We start from the raw sequence: 16,978 nt of genomic DNA, 5'->3' as shown, positions 1-16,978 counted from the left end.
AAGGTCAGCCTCCCCAATTCTGGTTTGGACCCTGCTTGTGTTGAATCTCAGCCAGCGTACAGGAGAATTTGAGATTTTTCCCTCCCTCCCCCATTTTTTCTGTTTTTGTTCAGTGTAAACAGTTCCTGCCGTAGTAACATAGACAAATATAGCAGAGAATGCTTTTCTGGAAGAAGAATGCTCCCTAAGCATTTTTTAACCATTTTTGGGAAGAATTGATCTTTCTGTGTATTTCAGGCAGACCGAAAGAGAGGGAGGCCATTGCTATAAATTGAAGTGACATCATATGTATTTTGCCCCCATTGATCTGCATTTAGTCTCTAGCCAGGATAAAAGGAAATGGCATCAGGGAGGAAGCATGCTTCATTTAGGCGCAGATCCCAGAGTGATAGTGAGGTAATAATAGAACTCACGCCACTGTCCGTCGGTGGCTGCATTAGTCCTAGGCTCATTCCCCGTCTGGAGTCTGAGACTTCCTTCGTGTGCGGCTGCAGCGTGCCAGCTGGGCTGTGAGGGGAGGTGCCCTCCTTTGCTTTTGGAGGGGTGCGGGCAGTGGACGTGGATGTTCGCGGGCCCCGGGTTCCCTGTGTTGGTCCTGCCTGTGGAAGGTCAGTAGTGAGATGCGTATGGGGCACTTTCTGATCTAGGAGCCTAGCTGGCCCTTTCGGAGTCCTGTTTATAGAAGAAATGGTGGAGGGCCTCGGTTGTGTGGTTGGTCTTCAGGGAGCCAGGAGTGAGTGATGCCCCCGTGACAGTAGAAAGAGGTTTCTAGGCTTCTGGAAGAGTCAAGGTTCGTTTTCTTTGTGCTGCTTGTAGACTAGGAGGGTGCGTTTGGAAAATCCATATTTTCTTTCCAAGAGCCTGTATAAGAACTCTTTAGAACTGTTCAAACTTGTGCAGCTTGCCTCAACCCTTAGGCTGACTGGGAAAAATTACGAGGTAGACTTTTTCTCTCTTTGTGCATTTCTGGGTAATTAGCAGCCATGGAATCCTCCATGTTTAGAGCAAGAACACAGACTTCCAGAATTCTTAACAAATCTAAATGTATTGACCTCCTTTGGTGTTTTATTTTTTGTGTTCGAGTAAGTGTTCCAGTGTTGTGAAGTTCTCTATTTCAAGTGCCCACATGACTTTGGCACCCCACTCTTATTTTGTCTAAGTTTCTGAGGCAGATGCATTTAAAAAATACCGAGCTGGTTTCCATACGGAAAAAATAATAACCTCATCATGAGTTCCTAGTTTGTGCAAAGGAAAGAACTTGCTCTTCCTATCACTGCTGAACTGTGGGTGTGAGCACTACTAGACCCTCAGCAATAAAGGCAGTTTCTTTTTCTAATGTTTGAAGGAGCTGCTTTCTCAGGAGATAATGCTCTGAAGCATGTGCTTTATTTTTCTTAATCACTCCATGCTGTGACTAAAGCTGTGTCTGTCTCCACCCCACCGCCCCACACTGCTGTATTAAACACAGTGGGCCTAGAAGTCATGTGAAATTTAATTTGATTTCTACATGGGTGGGAGTGGAGTGACCCACACAGCATTTCCTAACACCCCTGTGCTTGCTGCCAGGGTGGGTGGCACCCAGCACTGCGTCTGAACACGTTTGCTGGTGTCTGATATCTCTCAGTTGCTTTGCGAACATTTTGGTTTATTACTTAGTACTTCTTTTTCATTATAGGGTGGCTTTATAGGGAGTAAGTGTTTATTTTACAAAGAGAAATATGCTGTATTAAAGCAAGCTGCTTACCACATTTTTGCTTCAGTATTCTCTTTTCAAGGTCTGTAATCTCATGTAAAAATTATGTAATGTTCACTTACTCATTTGTGAGTGAGAGATACTGAATTTTATCTGTGTACTAAAATAGCATTTGATCACCGATTTGAAATACAAGCCCCCCCCCCCCCCCCCCCCCCGAATTGGAAGAATTACAGTTGAAAGCCAGATGGCTACAGGTGGTTTTTTACTAAGGAGAGTCATTTACACAAGTCCGTTCTGAAGACCTCTCAGCATTATGGAGGAATGTTCTCAGCCTCTGTGTTGGTCCTTGGTGCCCCTGCCCACCTCTGAGCAAGGTAGTTTTTGAAGCAGCCGCCAGGCACCTTAGTGAAGGAGGAGGGAGAGCTGGTGGGGTGTGTGCATGCTTGTTCTTTGCCTTTCTCCAATTAAAGTAAATTAAACTTAACAAAGAACCGCAAAGGCTTGACTGCCTCCCTTCCATCTCGGCTGCCCATCTTAAGTCAGGGGGCTTGGCTTTAGATATTTTTCCATTGCATAAAATGAGAGGACGAAAACTGTCAGTGATCCTTCTGGTTCTGTTTCTCTGTGCAGGTGTGTATGAACTTTTTGCTTAGAAGAAAACTGCGAGAGATACAAAAGTGTGAATCCAGATATTTTGATAGGTTCCCATGTTGGTAATTCTCTGACATTAAACAGGAGTTTATTGGTCACACCCAGCTGGGGTAAGTTGAGGACCAAGCTAGTTGTCTTACTGAGGGTTTCTTTCCTCCCTGGGTCTCTCTAGTTTAAACCAAATCCTAAGCTTGGGTTCTAACAATAGGCCTCTTTGTAAGCGCAGGCACGTAATAGGGAGATGCTTTTCTTTCTACCCTTCCCTTTTCTGCAGTTGTGAAAATTGGCCGGGCTTGTTCCTGCTGCACTTAGCGAGCGAATGAGGCCGCCGCCCGCAGCCCATGGGTGTTCTGTGCTGTGTCGGGCTGGGCCCTCCCCAGAAGCGGTCTTCTTGAGTAGCTGTTGCTGCCCTGGATTGGCTGCCTGTAGAAGCACTGCTGACCAGTTTTGAGCATGCGCATGGGGATGCAGGACTGGCTAGCCATTCTGACCCAATCTGGGACCCTCCCCTCCCCTGCCCCTGTACAGACAGATGGGCTGCTGCTGGACGGGCACCTAGGCCCGCCGCAGGGTGGGGGCCACGTGGAGCACACTTTGGAAAGGGATGTATTGGGGCAGGTGGGGAGAGACCATTTTGGGGAGAAAGGGTAGACTCCATGAGAAGGGTTCAAATGCAGGAGGGCAATCAGGGAGAGTGGCCTTAGCGGGGAATGAGGGGCACACTCATGGCTGGGGCTGAAGGCTTAGCCTCCACCAGAGAAGGAGCCCCTCTTGGAACATAGGGAAGGAAGATCCAGAGAGGGAGGCTGCAGGGTGAGATGGATGGGAAGGAGGGCAGAGGGAGCCTGGGTGCCAGGCCCAGCTGGGCCGAGCTGAGAAGATGGAACTACAATAACAGGGGCCACAAGAAAGGCTGAGAACAAAGTGTCAGCTCTGCTGCCGGGTCGGGAATGCCAGAGGCTGGGTAAGACTCCTCCCTCTGCCGGCGGCCAGGAGTGCCTGCCTGCCTGCCAAGTGCTCATGGTGCCCATGGTATACAAGGGTATGCATGCTCCCCAGAAGCTGGTGGTTCTGAATTTGGTCTGTTTTGTAAAACAGCAAATTTCTTTTAATATCATACAAGTAGCCTCATGTGTCTAAAACTGAATGGCATTTTTGTACTAGTATATAGTAATTTGATATCTTTAAAGCATCTTACAAACACAGTAGTTCTAATGGAAGGAAATTAAGTGTTCTCATATATAAACTTCACAGGTCAGTGCTGAATCGTAACCCTCTGGTTTTGCTGAAGCACCTTGTTTCTCCTCTCAGCCTGAGAGAGGATCCACAGCATGACTCTGTGGTGGATGGAGTGATGTTATGAAATGAAAATACCCAAGAATCAAGTGGTGTGCATTTCTGTCTGTCTGTCTAGAGGGAAGTGGCGGTTTAATTAGACCTTAGAAAGGTGAGGTGAGGAAAGATAAGAAATGCTTTCTTTGTGGAATTATGTAGTACATTTCATGCATGCTGTCTCTGCTGGGTTTTCCTGCAAGCTCATTTTGGAAGAGTGTGTGTGGGAATGGAGAGGGAGGCAGAGGTGCAGTGCACACTTGGGGGCTGAAAGGTAAAGAGAGGTAGGGGAGAAGCCAATAATTTTTGAAATTTCTTTTAGAGTAACAAAATGGGGATTAAAATCCAGGTGTTCTTTTGAATATCCTGTTGCTCTAGTATTGACTTCCAGAACTGTAAATTTGGGTTAGTTGACAGGATTGCCTGGGCATAATCAGGAATGGAGAAAAGCTAAATGTCGAGAATAGTGGAATTCATAGTAGTTATTTTAAAACCTTCATTTTAGAATAAATACATTTTGGTTCCTACAAGATGTGTCTTAAATTGAATTTTTTTCTTCTGTTAACAGTTTGTGTGCTGCTCTGTGCTAGAGGCTGATCTAGGCACTGTGGTACAAGAGTGAATAAGACAGATATTTTAAGTTCATGGATTTCCACAAGTATTATTTGTTCACAGATTAGTTTGTGTTATTTTTGAACCATATAAAAACATCTTGCTCTCTTTGCCCTTAAGTGCTAATACCATTTTTACTTATCCTGTATGAAAACTCAGGGATCTGAGTGACCTTGTGTGGTTGGGCGTGTGTGTGTGTGTGTGTGTGTGTGTGTGTGTGTGTGTGTGTAATCATACATACAACCTTCTTTTTAATGGAATAATAAACTTAAAGATTTTATAATAGAGGGATTGTGAAACATGGTTCTAGTTTCGTTACATGCTCTTTATTTCTTGGTGTACGTTTGCAAGTCACATGCTAAAGAAGGAAATCTGAAAGTTGCGTATTTCTGTTAAACTTCCATGTGTTTACCTCAGATCAGACGGTTTCTTGAGTATTTGTCTAGGCTAAATGAGCTTTTTTGGCATATGCATGCTGTAGAGATAAAGATCTAATAAAACCATGATAATGTTTTATTAAGATAAGCACAGTTTTTTTGTTTGTTTGTTTGTTTTTTGCGGTATGTGGGCCTCTCACTGTTGTGGCCTCTCCCGTTGTGGAGCAGAGGCTCCGGACGCGCAGGCTCAGCGGCCATGGCTCACAGGCCCAGCTGCTCCGCGGCATGTGGGATCTTCCCGGACCGGGGCACGAACCCGTGTCCCCTGCATCGGCAGGCGGACTCTCAACCACTGTGCCACCAGGGAAGCCCTAAGATAAGCACAGTTTTTATCATTCACAGTGTGTGTATACATTTAAGTCATCATGTTGTACACCTTAAAAAAAAATTCATGGTGTACAACCTAAAAAAATAAACAAGGTAAACTCAGTTTTTGATGTACTTTTAAGTATAGAACTGACATGAAAAGCCATGGAGAATAGGACTTAATCAGACCCCAGAATGCAGTGTCTTTGGGGATACAAGGTAAACCTTGAGGTTTTACCATAGTAAAGTCTAGTCTTCCAATGTTTCAGACAGCTGCTGGGAGTCCCCAGGGTTACCCTGGATTTGCTGTCTTTGGTCTAAACGTTTGGGTTTAATTTCTTGTAAGCTGAATGGCATTTTCACAGGCTGTTTGGTTTTGTCCTCAGCTTCTTCCAGACCAGCTGGTCTTGCTTCTGGAGCATCTCTTGGAGCAGAGGACTATGAATCCCCGAACTCTGCAAAGACTTGAGAGGACGTACCACCTCTCGGAGCAGGATGCAGAGGTAACCAGGAACACCCTCAGAATTTACACTGTGGGTCCTCACTGTTGGTGAAGTATGATCCCATTGCGTCCCAAAACTGTTGGAACTCTGTAAGCAGCATCCCATGCTGTGTCTTACGAGTGAAAAGCAGCACTTTGAGCAAAGAGTAAACTGCTTCCCTGGTTGCGCTTGCTCCAGCAGGGGACCTCTGATCCTGGTCATTACCAGGGTATTTTGAGGTCCTAAGTTTTTCCCTCTTTCTTCTTAAATCATTAAGGTGGACATAAGTCTCCTAAAGGAATGAGCAGGCGGGTGGAATGTTTTTGAATTATAAACTTGGGTGGGTCATCTTGTGCATGATGGTGGTGCCGTCCTGTTGCACATTAAGGAAACTGGGCTGAGATGTGCCAGAGCTTCTTAGTTGCATTCAGTTAGGACAGGAAAGGAGCCATGTGTAAAGGAAATGAAAACTAAATCTAACAGCCATGGTTTGAAAAGTAAACTTGGATGCTTGTGGGAAAGCAATAGGATGGGGTCCTTAATATCTTTTAGCTTATTGTGAAGAATGCAATGTGAATCCTAGGATGAGTTCCAGAGTTTTTTAAATATATAAAATAATAAATGATTTAGTCATCTTAAGTAAAAAAAGCACACAGTCTCTCTTATATAAAACTCCTTAAAGGCAAGTAGGTTTGATGTGTGTTCAGTTGAGAATAAATGAACATTTAAAAACTGTACCGTCCAGTAAGGCAGCCGTTAGGCACATGTGGCTGTTCTGAATTGAGGTGTGCTGTAAGTGTGAACTATGCATAGCAGATACTGGAGACGTAGTATAAAAAGAGGAAGCAAAATGTCTCAATAATGTCTTCTCAAAATGATATTTTGGACATGTTGGGTTAAATAAAATATTATTAAAAATTAACTTCACAGTTCTTAAAATGGAGTAAATGGAGAAAAGCCAGCTCATTATTAGAGTAAAAGGTAAGATGGGCACTGTTATACATGTTAAAACCCTTATGTAAATTCAGGAGTTAATTGAAAAACTCCAGAGAAGACATATGTAGCTTTTTACCCATCTCAGCATAGATCAAACGTGCAACTGTTGCTGTTTATTTCAGCTCTTATATTTTTGTTTATAGGAGTTTCCAAATGCCAGCTTGTTATTTTTAATTAGTGTTCTAAAGAGGTTTCTATTTATAGGCATGAGGTTATGCTTTAATCAGAGCTGAATACCACTGAAATGCCAGGCCCCAGTGACAGGCAGTGGGCAGACGAAGGCGGGAGGATCAAAGCAGGTGCTGGGCACCTGTCACTCCTCCACTTCTTGCCAGAAGCTGGGAGGTGGTAGACCCTGGTCCCCCCACCCCTCTCCTGTTGGCATAAACATAAAGCACACTGTGTTCTTAACTTACAGCTCAACTTAGTTGTTATACGTAACTTCTTAAACCTTCGAGAAATATAACAGGTTTTATTTTGGTTGCTTCTTTGCATCTCAGACTGCATCATGATGCCCAAAGCCAGAGCAGTCTCTTCAGGCTTGGCTCTTTGGTTATGAGAGACTGGGGCCTGAGGGAGGCTTGACTGGTTTAAGTAACTAGCGTGGTCAGCGTCCATGCAGTTCACAAATACTCTGCCAGTCACTAGGGATACAGCAGTGGCAAGGGTCACCCTCAGGAAGTTTGGATTCTTCTGGAACGACAGCTCATAAGGAAATGAGCAGGATAGTTTCAGATAAGAGCTACAAAGGAGATTGCAGGTGAAAGTGAGCTAGGTGTCTCTAGGTAGAGTTCAGGAAAGGCCACAAGAGAAAGTGACATTTGAGCCAGGACCTAAGGGCAAGAAGGAGTTGGCCATACAAAGCCAAGGGGCCAGGAGTGATTTCCATACAGAGGTGACAGCAGGTGCAAAGGTGTGAGCATGGCATGTTCTAGGATACGGGTCAGCAAACTTTTCTGTAAAGGAGCAGATTTCAATATTTCAGGCCGTACGGTTTCTGTCACAACTAGCTATTCAACTTTGCTGTTGTAGCTGCCATAGGCAGTATGTAAACTAACAGACGTGCCTGTGTTTTAGTAAAGCTGTTTATGGACCCTGAAACTTGAATTTCATATAATTATCACATCTCAAGATAATTCTTTTTGTTGTTGTTCCTTTTAAAAACTCCTCTAAAACGTCCACACCACTTCTAGCTGTGGGCTGGTTTGGCCTGCCCCCTTCTGAGTTTGTTGACCCCTGCTCTGGGGCCTGCAGGGTTGAGGTCAGGGGTGGGTAGGGCCCAGATCAGGGCCTTAAGGCCCTGAGGCCTAACGTGCCACTGCCTTGCCCCCTTCCCAGGCCCTCCTAGGCCTTGGCACATAGTCAGTTACATTGACAGCTTATCTCACTGTGAGGTTTCCTTGAAAGGTCACTCAGAACCAGAAAAGCAACAGGATTTTGGCCAACCAGGGTATGTTCTAGAAACTTTATTAGTTAAGTGTGATTTGTTGTGACACTGATTAGCAGGAATTTCGTTGACTAACCATCTGCCTTTATTTTAAGTGACAGAACATTTCATGGGAGAAAGAATTGTTATTTACTGGAAAAATGAAGATTGTGACTTTATTCTTGGTGCTTCTCCTTGACCAAACATATAAGGATAGTCCCTTTCAGTTATTATCAGGGCTTTTAAATGTGTAATAAATAGCGGTCATTTAAAACATGGCTGAAGGTGCTAGAGAGTGGCAGCTTGTATGTGGAGCGTCCCTGTGGGAAATGGCTGCAGAGGTCTTTTCCTGACAAGGAGCAATGTGAGTGACTGTGCTGATACTCTCTGTTCAGGGTGCTGTCACAGGCCCTGGGACCATGGTGTTGGATTAGGTGTCTGTGCAGAAGGACTTCAGTCCCAGGACGGGGTGGGGGGCGGGTCTCTGGCACAGCAGCAGGGAGTGCTCAGGACAGTGGTGGGGCGGGGGGCTACTTCCTCATATTTCCAGGAGGTAAAGAAAGGCTCCCCGTACTCTTCCTTGGACTAGCATTTCTCCTGAAAGCAAGCACAGATGTGAAGTCACTTTTTGAGAAGGTGAGCCTGCTATTTCCGTAGCTCGTTTAAGCTCCTAATTGCCCAGCGCACTGCAGAACTCTCTTGTTGGCAGAGCAGCATGTTCTTGATGTACCAGAAGTCTCAACTGTGTAAGAAGCCTGTGCTACCATGAATCAGCTCCCTCTGTTCAGTAGTTGCTTTAGCTTCTTTGCTGTCGTGCCCACTTGTCCCTTCCCTCCTTCCTTCTGTGTCTGTAGGTGGGCTGGTGCTGTCTCACTGGGAAGTTTATTTTAATGATGCTCCTCGTGTAGCTCAATATTTGTATTAGTTGTGTTGCTTCTGTGTTTCCGGTTGTATTCACAGAATGTCCAATCTGTTGGTCAGGATTTCCGAGCATGGCGACCAGGTGGATGATGTTCTTTGCCAGCTGTTTGCATGTCAGGGGAACGCTGTTCCATGTTACGCGCCCCTTGTCCTCCGTGTGCCTGCATCACATGTGGTGTGAATACACGAGTCTGCCCTGCACGGAGGGACACCTTGTGTTCAGAATCTTAAAGGAAAAGCGCATGAGGACAGATGTAGTAAGCTAGGTACAGTAATGCATGTCATCTTAGGCCATTTTGTGCCTTGCCTGGCCACTCGTGTCACCACCATGTGAGAAGTGGGGCTTTGGAGGAGGAACGTTTGTATTCCTTAGCCTGGAAAGTAACACTGACTACAGGAGTAGTTACCATCTTTTACCTCCTGAATCAAAGAAGCCTCTGGCCATATTGCTGGGCTGCTTTAACCAGGTCAGAAAATGAACTGAAAGGGAAACTTAGTTCATAGGAATACATTGTCTACAGTTTCCGAGCATATTGGTTCCAATAAAGACCCAAAAGGTTTTAAAACATGTTAAACAACTGATTCTTCAAACAAGAGGTATTTTCTGAGATCCTTTTTTAAAATAATGAATTCCCAACCCGCTTTATCAGGTCTCCTAAGCCTCAAAAATAGCTTTCCTGTGTTAATGAAGAGAGGCTCCACCCAACTTGGCTCTGTGACCTTTCTCCCCAAAAGCCCCATGACTGACCTCGAAGCAGCTATTTCTACAGACTACAGTTGAACACTTCAGAACTGGGGCACCCCTCAGGTGAATTTCAGAAAATTTGGACGCAGCCACTCCCTGTCTCATCTGGCTCAGATGGGAGTGGTGGATGTTAGTCAGAATGGTCCCCACGGTACCATGCTCTGCTCTGATGTTTCATTTGGTAGGGTGAGCCAGAAATTTAGTTTTCTGGGTGAGGCCACTACCAGCCAGGTCTCCCCCTCACTGTATTTGGGAAAGTACTGTTGGTTGAAAGGAAGAGGCCTCCTGGGTTAGGTTGGGGTGGGAAGGGGTGGACACAGTGTCTCCATCTTGCCCTGGCTCCACGTCCCAGTCTTTGTTCAGGGGTACTGCTCTTCCAGGTCTCCATCCCATCTAGACACCCAGGCCGTGCACCTGGTACTGGCAGAGGCATCAACTTAGCAAAAAGCTGGACTTGGTCCCAGGTCCCCAGATGGCTGGTGGCCACTTACAAGTTGCCCACCCTCCCGGGCCCCTTTTTCCTCGTCTGCACAGCAGTACCGGGACTAGACTGCTGGCTATCAGCCTTTTTGACCACAGCCAACTGGCAAAAACGGCTTTACCGAAACTGTACTCTTATATTCGCTATTATTTCCTATTTTATTTTCGTTAAAAATGTGCATTGTGATGCAGCAAATTGATTTTGTGACCCACTAACGAGTCGCAGCCCACAGTTTGGAAAACGTGGAACAGGATGATCTCACAGTCCTCACCAGCTTCCTGACTTCAGACTTGTGGCCAAGGTCCCTGAGCCTCTGTCTCCTCAAGATTAAAATGGAGCCATAAACCCCCTCTTCATGGGATTGTTAACACCATGAGGAGAAGTTTTAGCATAATTTCTTGTCATATAAGATTCACATTCTCTCGTTTGGTGTGAAATGGTCAAATTTTATTTAGCTCAAACAACCTTTGTATTGTCTCTTTAATCTGTGAGGACTGGCAATGAGAAAGAGAGACGAGAAGTACAAGCTACCAGCTGTTAGGAGCCCCTGAGCATATGGTCACAGAATTTTTTTTTTTTTTTTTTTTTTTTTTTTTTGCGGTACGTGGGCCTCTCACTGTTGTGGCCTCTCCCGTTGCGGAGCACAGGATCCGGACGCGCAGGCTCAGCGGCCATGGCCCACGGGCCCAGCCGCTCCGCGGCATGTGGGATCTTCCCGGACCGGGGCACGAACCCGTGTCCCCTGCATCGGCAGGCGGACTCTCAACCACTGTGCCACCAGGGAAGCCCTGGTCACAGAATTCTTAATCTGGGGTCTTGGCAGCTTTTTCGGTGAGGTCGGGTACAGGGTGGTTTGCTCTAAACCGAGGTTTCTCTACCTTAGCATTACAGATATTTTGGAGTGGATAATTCTCTGCGGTGGGGTGTCCTGTGCATTGGGTGATGTATCACACCCCCGGTTTTTTTCCCTGCGATGCCAATAGCAGTTCTCTCCCTTCCCCACCCCACCCCTGTTTGGGCAATCAGAAGTGTCTCCAGACATTGCCAAATATCTTCTGGGGGATAAAGTCATCTTGGTTAAGAACCACTGCTCTAAAGCAGCAACCGACCACAAAAGGCAATTTTTTTCATCTCATCTAATGAAGTGCCTGATGGTTACAATACAGAGTGGAATAGCTAGAACATGGTTAACTACATTTAGGGGCCACCCTGAGCCGGCTGTATTCTCTCAGGGCTCCAAAGAATGTAACCCTGGGGGAGGTGAAAACAAAATGTTTCACATGGAAGAAAAAGAAGGAATTGCAAAATAAAGTAGTAGTAGCAAGTAAATCTAAGGAAACAGGTGAGTGAGTGAGGACAAATCTGTTTTACCACTAGTACCCAGAGAAAGCCATGCCAGTATCTGTCTGCATTCTGCTCTGAAAAGGACACTTTCAAGGTTGATTGCAAATGGAAGAACATCCAACGTTGCAGGCCTTTCCCTCACCACTGCCTTTCCTCTGGCGCAGGTGGAAGAGCCCTTGAAAACCGTGTAAACTGGCCACCTCCCTTGGTGGGTTTTACATATGCAGGGAGGGGGTAGATTTTAATACTTGTCAGTAAGAGAACTCATTGTTTATTTGAAAAGAAAATACCACAGCATTTATTTGAAGTCCACAAGTGGAAGGCGTGATTGCAGGCCCACAAAAGTCTGACAGCTCCGATGCTCATTTCTGAATTTCATTTGAGCCAAAAGCATAGTTTCTGTGAACTGAGAACATTCCATTATCAACCGACCTCTGGAGAGGCATACTGAAAGGGCAGAGAATAAAGGTTTAGTCAGGTTATCATATGTTTAAAATGTAAGACTGATCTGTAGCTGTGATTCTGCCCATTCCCTTTATGCTAAAACTCCTTCTGGTCATGATGACCGTCGTCTTCTGCACAGTGTTCAGGGTCCGTTCCCTGCCATCCGTTCAGGGGCTCAGCACTCCCCGTTTCTCCCCTGGCTGCTTTTCTGTAGTGTTCTGACTACAAAATAAAGAAAACATTTCTATTTTGTGCTCCTCACAGGAAGAGTTTAGAGGAGAGGTTAGATGTAATCTCAGTGGGCTCTGTTGCCACTTCAGGGTGCTCAACAGTTTATATTTAGTAAACCGCGGTGTGCTGAACTTGGTGCCTCCTTCCCCTTTGGTACACCTCGATGCAGAATCTAAGTAGCACAAAGGCAGAAACCAGCCTTGCTGATGTCAGGTCCTGTCATCACGGCGGTGTGTGAGGGCAGCCTGCCGGGCCGGCGCCACAGCCCCTGCAGGACTGCAGAGCTGTGTAGGGTCACCAGGGCCCAAGCGTAGGAGCAGTGCCAGAGCGCCGGCCCCAGCCCCCTTGGTGGGCGCCTCTTCCTCCCCTCCTTCCCTTTTGGAGTCTGTCTTGGGGGAATGCATATCCCCAGGCTTCCCCAGGTCACTGCCCAGCAGTGTCAGGAGGCACCATTGTGGAACAGTGCGCCAGGAGGCAGGTTTTCAGATTGAACATAAAAAGGAGACTGTTGGGGCCTGGTGGCACAGTGGTTAAGAATACGCCTGCCAGTGCAGGGGACACAGGTTCGAGCCCTGGTCCGGGAAGATCCCACATGCCGTGGAGCAGCTAAGCCTGTGCGCCACAACTACTGAGCCTGCGCTCTAGAGCCTGCGAGCCACAACTGCTGAAGCCTGCGTGCCTAGAGCCCGTGCTCTGCAACAGGAGAAGTCACCGCAATGAGAAGCCCGTGCACTGCAACGAAGAGCAGCCCCCGCTCGCCTCAGCTAGAGAAAGTCCTCGTGCAGCAACAAAGACCCAACGCAGACAAAAAAAAAAAAAAAAAAATGGAGACCGTTGTGGAGGGTTGGAACGGTGTGGTGCAATTAGCAAAGTGGTTTTCCAGGGTAAAATACAAGGAGCCAGGTGGAATGGGAGCTTTCAGAAAGGCAGTTTGACACCTGCCATATCCAACATTGGGCAGTTTTGTCAGTTTCTACCCGGGGACAAGGGGTCTGGCTCCTTGGCTCCTTGACACGGTCAAGCTCAGGTTGCAAATCAGAGGGTCAAACATTGATGGATCTGAACTTGAGGATGTGACCTATAAGTAGTGTGACTTAATATCCATTTTTTAAAAAGCTAAAGCAGTCCTGGTGAGGGACGCAGCTGTCATTTTGGTACAGCACTGTAATTTGTAGAGTTTGGAAAGCTGGGCAGGGTATGGATTGATAAAAGGGTTGGGATGATTTTCTTTGGTTGCTTAGACATATGGGGATTTTAAAACATGTGCGTTTTATAATGTGGGATAAAAAGCTCTTATATAATTCTTTAGTTAGATTTGTGTATTTTTTTCTTTGTTGCATTTGGTTTATGAAACACTTACTGCTTTAGAACATTTCTTCAAAGTCAGGAAGATATCTCTAGATATTTCTTCTTGGCGTTTTCTTCCTGTTATTCAGTTCAGTGCCCCTAGAATTTTTCTGTGGAAACCTTTGGAGACCAAAAAAGTCTCCATTGCTTTATACAGTGATAACAATGATTTTTGAAAACTGATCTAAAATGACAAAGGACTTTGTTTTTTTTTGTTTGTTTGTTTTTAGATGAGTATTCCTCTCTTGTTCCTGAGGCCAGGGCCTGCGTTTTATTTACCTTGAATTGTTACAGGACATTGTGGCTGATCAGATGTTTGTTTAAAGAAAAAATGAACCACTGGTGGCATAATCTGCCTAATTTTTCTGAAAAGACCTTTTAAGTAAACAATTATCAGTCAAAACATTTAGAATTCATCTGTTAAATAAAAGAGGAAAAGAGCATTTAACGGCGGGCTTTTAGCTACAGGTTCAGCCAGACTTTATTAGAAAAGTCCCTGGTTGCTTATTCTTTGCCATTCTTTCTTCCATGTACTTAGCAGCACGTCCTACTGTATAGATATTTGGAGATTTAAGGGGCATTATCACCTCTTGCCATCTGTGTATGTCCCCCCCCCCCCGCCAAGTCTGTACAGATTTTCTCAGAAAGATGTGGAGATGTACACATTTTCTGGGTTAATAAATAACATTGCCCTGACACTCTTCTTTCGATAGTGTCCCAAACCCAGCTACATCTCCTGTTCCTTTTGTCTTTAATGCTGTTGTGAGTAAAATCAGCATGTGGGGTTTTATTGGTGTTTCTAGGTTCTTTATACCTCCATCAGTAGTTTATATATTTTTGTATTAGATTTCTGTACTGAAATCCACACCCAAGAAAAGCACACAGTTGTCTGTGAGCCACTGCCATTTTCTTTCACAATTATAGAGTCTCATTCCCATGTAAAGTTTGCCTTCAGCGCCCTAAAATAGAGGGCTCACTTTTGCCAAAATACCTTTCCAGATTGCTCTTCTTCCCTCTGGTGCCTTTCCGGTGCACCCTCCTTTGCTCTCTAGTTCCATGGTACACCAGGATTTGAGTGTTCGCTCTCTCTGGCCTTCAAGCTGTGGAACCTTCAGGCTGCAGATAAAATGAGCTCTTCCTGTAGTCTGTGGGAGGCTCCCACAGCGTCAGCGGCCTAAGTATGGTCCCTGAACCTGCCCTTTAGGGAGGAGGCGATGCTCCATAGATCCTACAGGATTCCCTGGCAGCTTAATGCCTCTTAGGGGCAAATGTTTGTGCTGGTACCTGATAGCAAAGAGAAAACAATTGTATTGAATTCAAATTGTTTTAAAAAATGAAAGGACCCCTGTTTATGTGCAAATGATGGTATTTTGTGTTTGTCAGGGCACGAAGTTTAAAGATCAGCAGACTTTATGGGGTGGCACTGAAAATGATTTTTTTAATAATATTATTATTATTTTAATGGTACGCGGGCCTCTCACTGTTGTGGCCTCTCCCGTTGCGGAGCACAAGCTCCGGACGCGCAGGCTCAGCGGCCATGGCTCACGGGCCCAGCTGCTCCGCGGCATGTGGGATCCTCCCGGACCGGGGCACGAACCCGTGTCCCCTGCATCGGCAGGCGGACTCTCAACCGCTGCGCCACCAGGGAAGCCCTAAAAATGATTTTTAAAGCTACTTAGTCTACATGTTGCTGCAGCTTTGAACCACATGGAATTGTGTTCCATAGACCAACTGATCTGTGGGTAGGAGCAGATGACCACGCCGAGCGTGGAAGTCTACAGGCACTGGGGAGAGCAGCCAGCCAGCCAGCAGCAGCCCAGAGCAGGCTTGTCCCCCTGGCTCCACTGTCAGGACAGCAGGTGGTCCCCTCAGGAACTGACGGCGTAGAGTAGTACCACTTCCTGAAACAGCCTTCCCCAGCTTGACTCTAGGCTTGTTTTTAATACCAACATTTTTCGAGAAATAATTCATATACCATATAATTCACCCATTTCGAAGTGCACAACAGTAGTTTTTAGTATGTATTCACAGAGCTGTGTAACCATCACCACAGTCAATTACAGAATGTGTTCCTCATCCGATCGCAAAGAAACCCTGTACCCTTTAGTTGTCATTCCCATCTCCCCTCCACTCCAGTCCTTGGCAACCAGACTAATCTTTCTGTGTCTACAGATTTGCTTACTCTGGACTTTCATGTAAATGGGATCACATACACCTTTTCTGAATGGCTTCTTTTCACTGTCTTCAGGAATCATCCATGTTTTGCACGTATCAATACTTCTTTGCTTTTTACTTCCAAATACTTGCGATGGTATGAGTAAACCCCATTTGTTTAACTGTTCATCAGTTGATAGACATTTGGATTTTGTGGCTGTATGTGTAATGCTGCTGTGAACATTTGGGTGCAGTGTTTTGTGTGGATGTAAACTATCACTTCTTTTCGGACTTATACCTAAGGAGTAGAATTGCTGGCTTATATGGTTAGTTTATTTAACTTTTTAAGGAACTGCCAGGCTGTTTTCCAGAGCACCATTTTACATCTTTACCAGCAGTGTATGAGGGTTCCAGTGTTTCTTCATCCTTGTCAATATTTGTTATTGTCTGGCTTTCATTTTAGCCATCCTACTGGGTGTGAAGACCTATCTCATTGTGGTTTTTTTGGTTTTAAACATCTTTTTTTTTTTTTGGCGGTACGCGGCCCTCTCACTGTTGTTGCCTCTCCCATTGCGGAGCACAGGCTCCAGATGCGCAGGCTCAGCGGCCATGGCTCACGGGCCTAGCCGCTCCGCGGCATGTGGGATCTTCCCGGACCGGGGCACGAGCCCGCGTCGCCTGCATCGGCAGGCGGACTCTCAACCACTGTGCCACCAGGGAAGCCCTTAAACACCTTTATTGGAGTATAATTGCTTTACAATGTTGTGTTAGTTTCTGCTGTGTAACAAAGTGAATCAGCTATATGTATACATGTATCCCCATATCCCCTCCCTCTTGCGTCTCCCTCCCACCTTCCCTATCCCACCGCTCTAGGTGGTCACAAAGCACCGAGCTGATCTCCCTCTGCTATGCAGCTGCTTCCCACTAGCTATCTATTTTACATTTGCTAGTGTATATATGTCCATGCCACTCTCTCACTTCGTCCCAGCTTACCCTTCCCCCTCCCCATGTCCTCAAGTCCATTCTCCACGTCTGCGTCTTTATTCCTGTCCTGCCCCGAGGTTCATGAGAACCTTTTTTTTTTTTTTTTTTTTAAGATTCCATATATATGTATTAGGATATGGTATTTGTTTTCCTCTTTCTAACTGACTTCACTGAGTATAACAGACTATCTAGGTCCATCCACCTCACGACAAATAACTCAACTTCGTTTCTTTTTATGGCTGAGAAATATTCCGTTGTATATATGTGCCACATCTTCTTTATCCATTCATCTGTCGATGGACACTTAGGTTGCTTCCATGTCCTGGCTATTGTAAATAGAGCTGCAGTGAACATTGTGGTACATGTCTCCTTGAATTATGGTTTTCTCA

General features: G+C 45.7%; 1 protein-coding gene across 7 annotated transcripts in view; it reads left to right on the top strand.

Moving 5' to 3' along the window:
* The window catches only part of AOPEP (aminopeptidase O (putative)), a 357,857-nt gene that overhangs the window by 320,580 nt on the left and 20,299 nt on the right, over nt 1-16,978 (top strand). For all 7 annotated transcript variants that reach the window (XM_029202684.1, XM_029202679.1, XM_029202680.1 and 4 more), the window contains one exon: nt 5,421-5,537. In XM_029202684.1, coding sequence (XP_029058517.1) covers nt 5,421-5,537 — 117 coding nt within the window. The remainder of the gene's footprint in view (nt 1-5,420; nt 5,538-16,978) is intronic.

This window comes from Monodon monoceros, unplaced genomic scaffold (genome assembly GCF_005190385.1).
Source record: "Monodon monoceros isolate NGI ecotype Baffin Bay Population unplaced genomic scaffold, NGI_Narwhal_1 Super_Scaffold_5, whole genome shotgun sequence".
In the NCBI taxonomy this organism is placed as follows: Eukaryota; Metazoa; Chordata; class Mammalia; order Artiodactyla; family Monodontidae; genus Monodon; species Monodon monoceros.
This window is presented reverse-complemented; position numbering and strand designations above follow the sequence as displayed.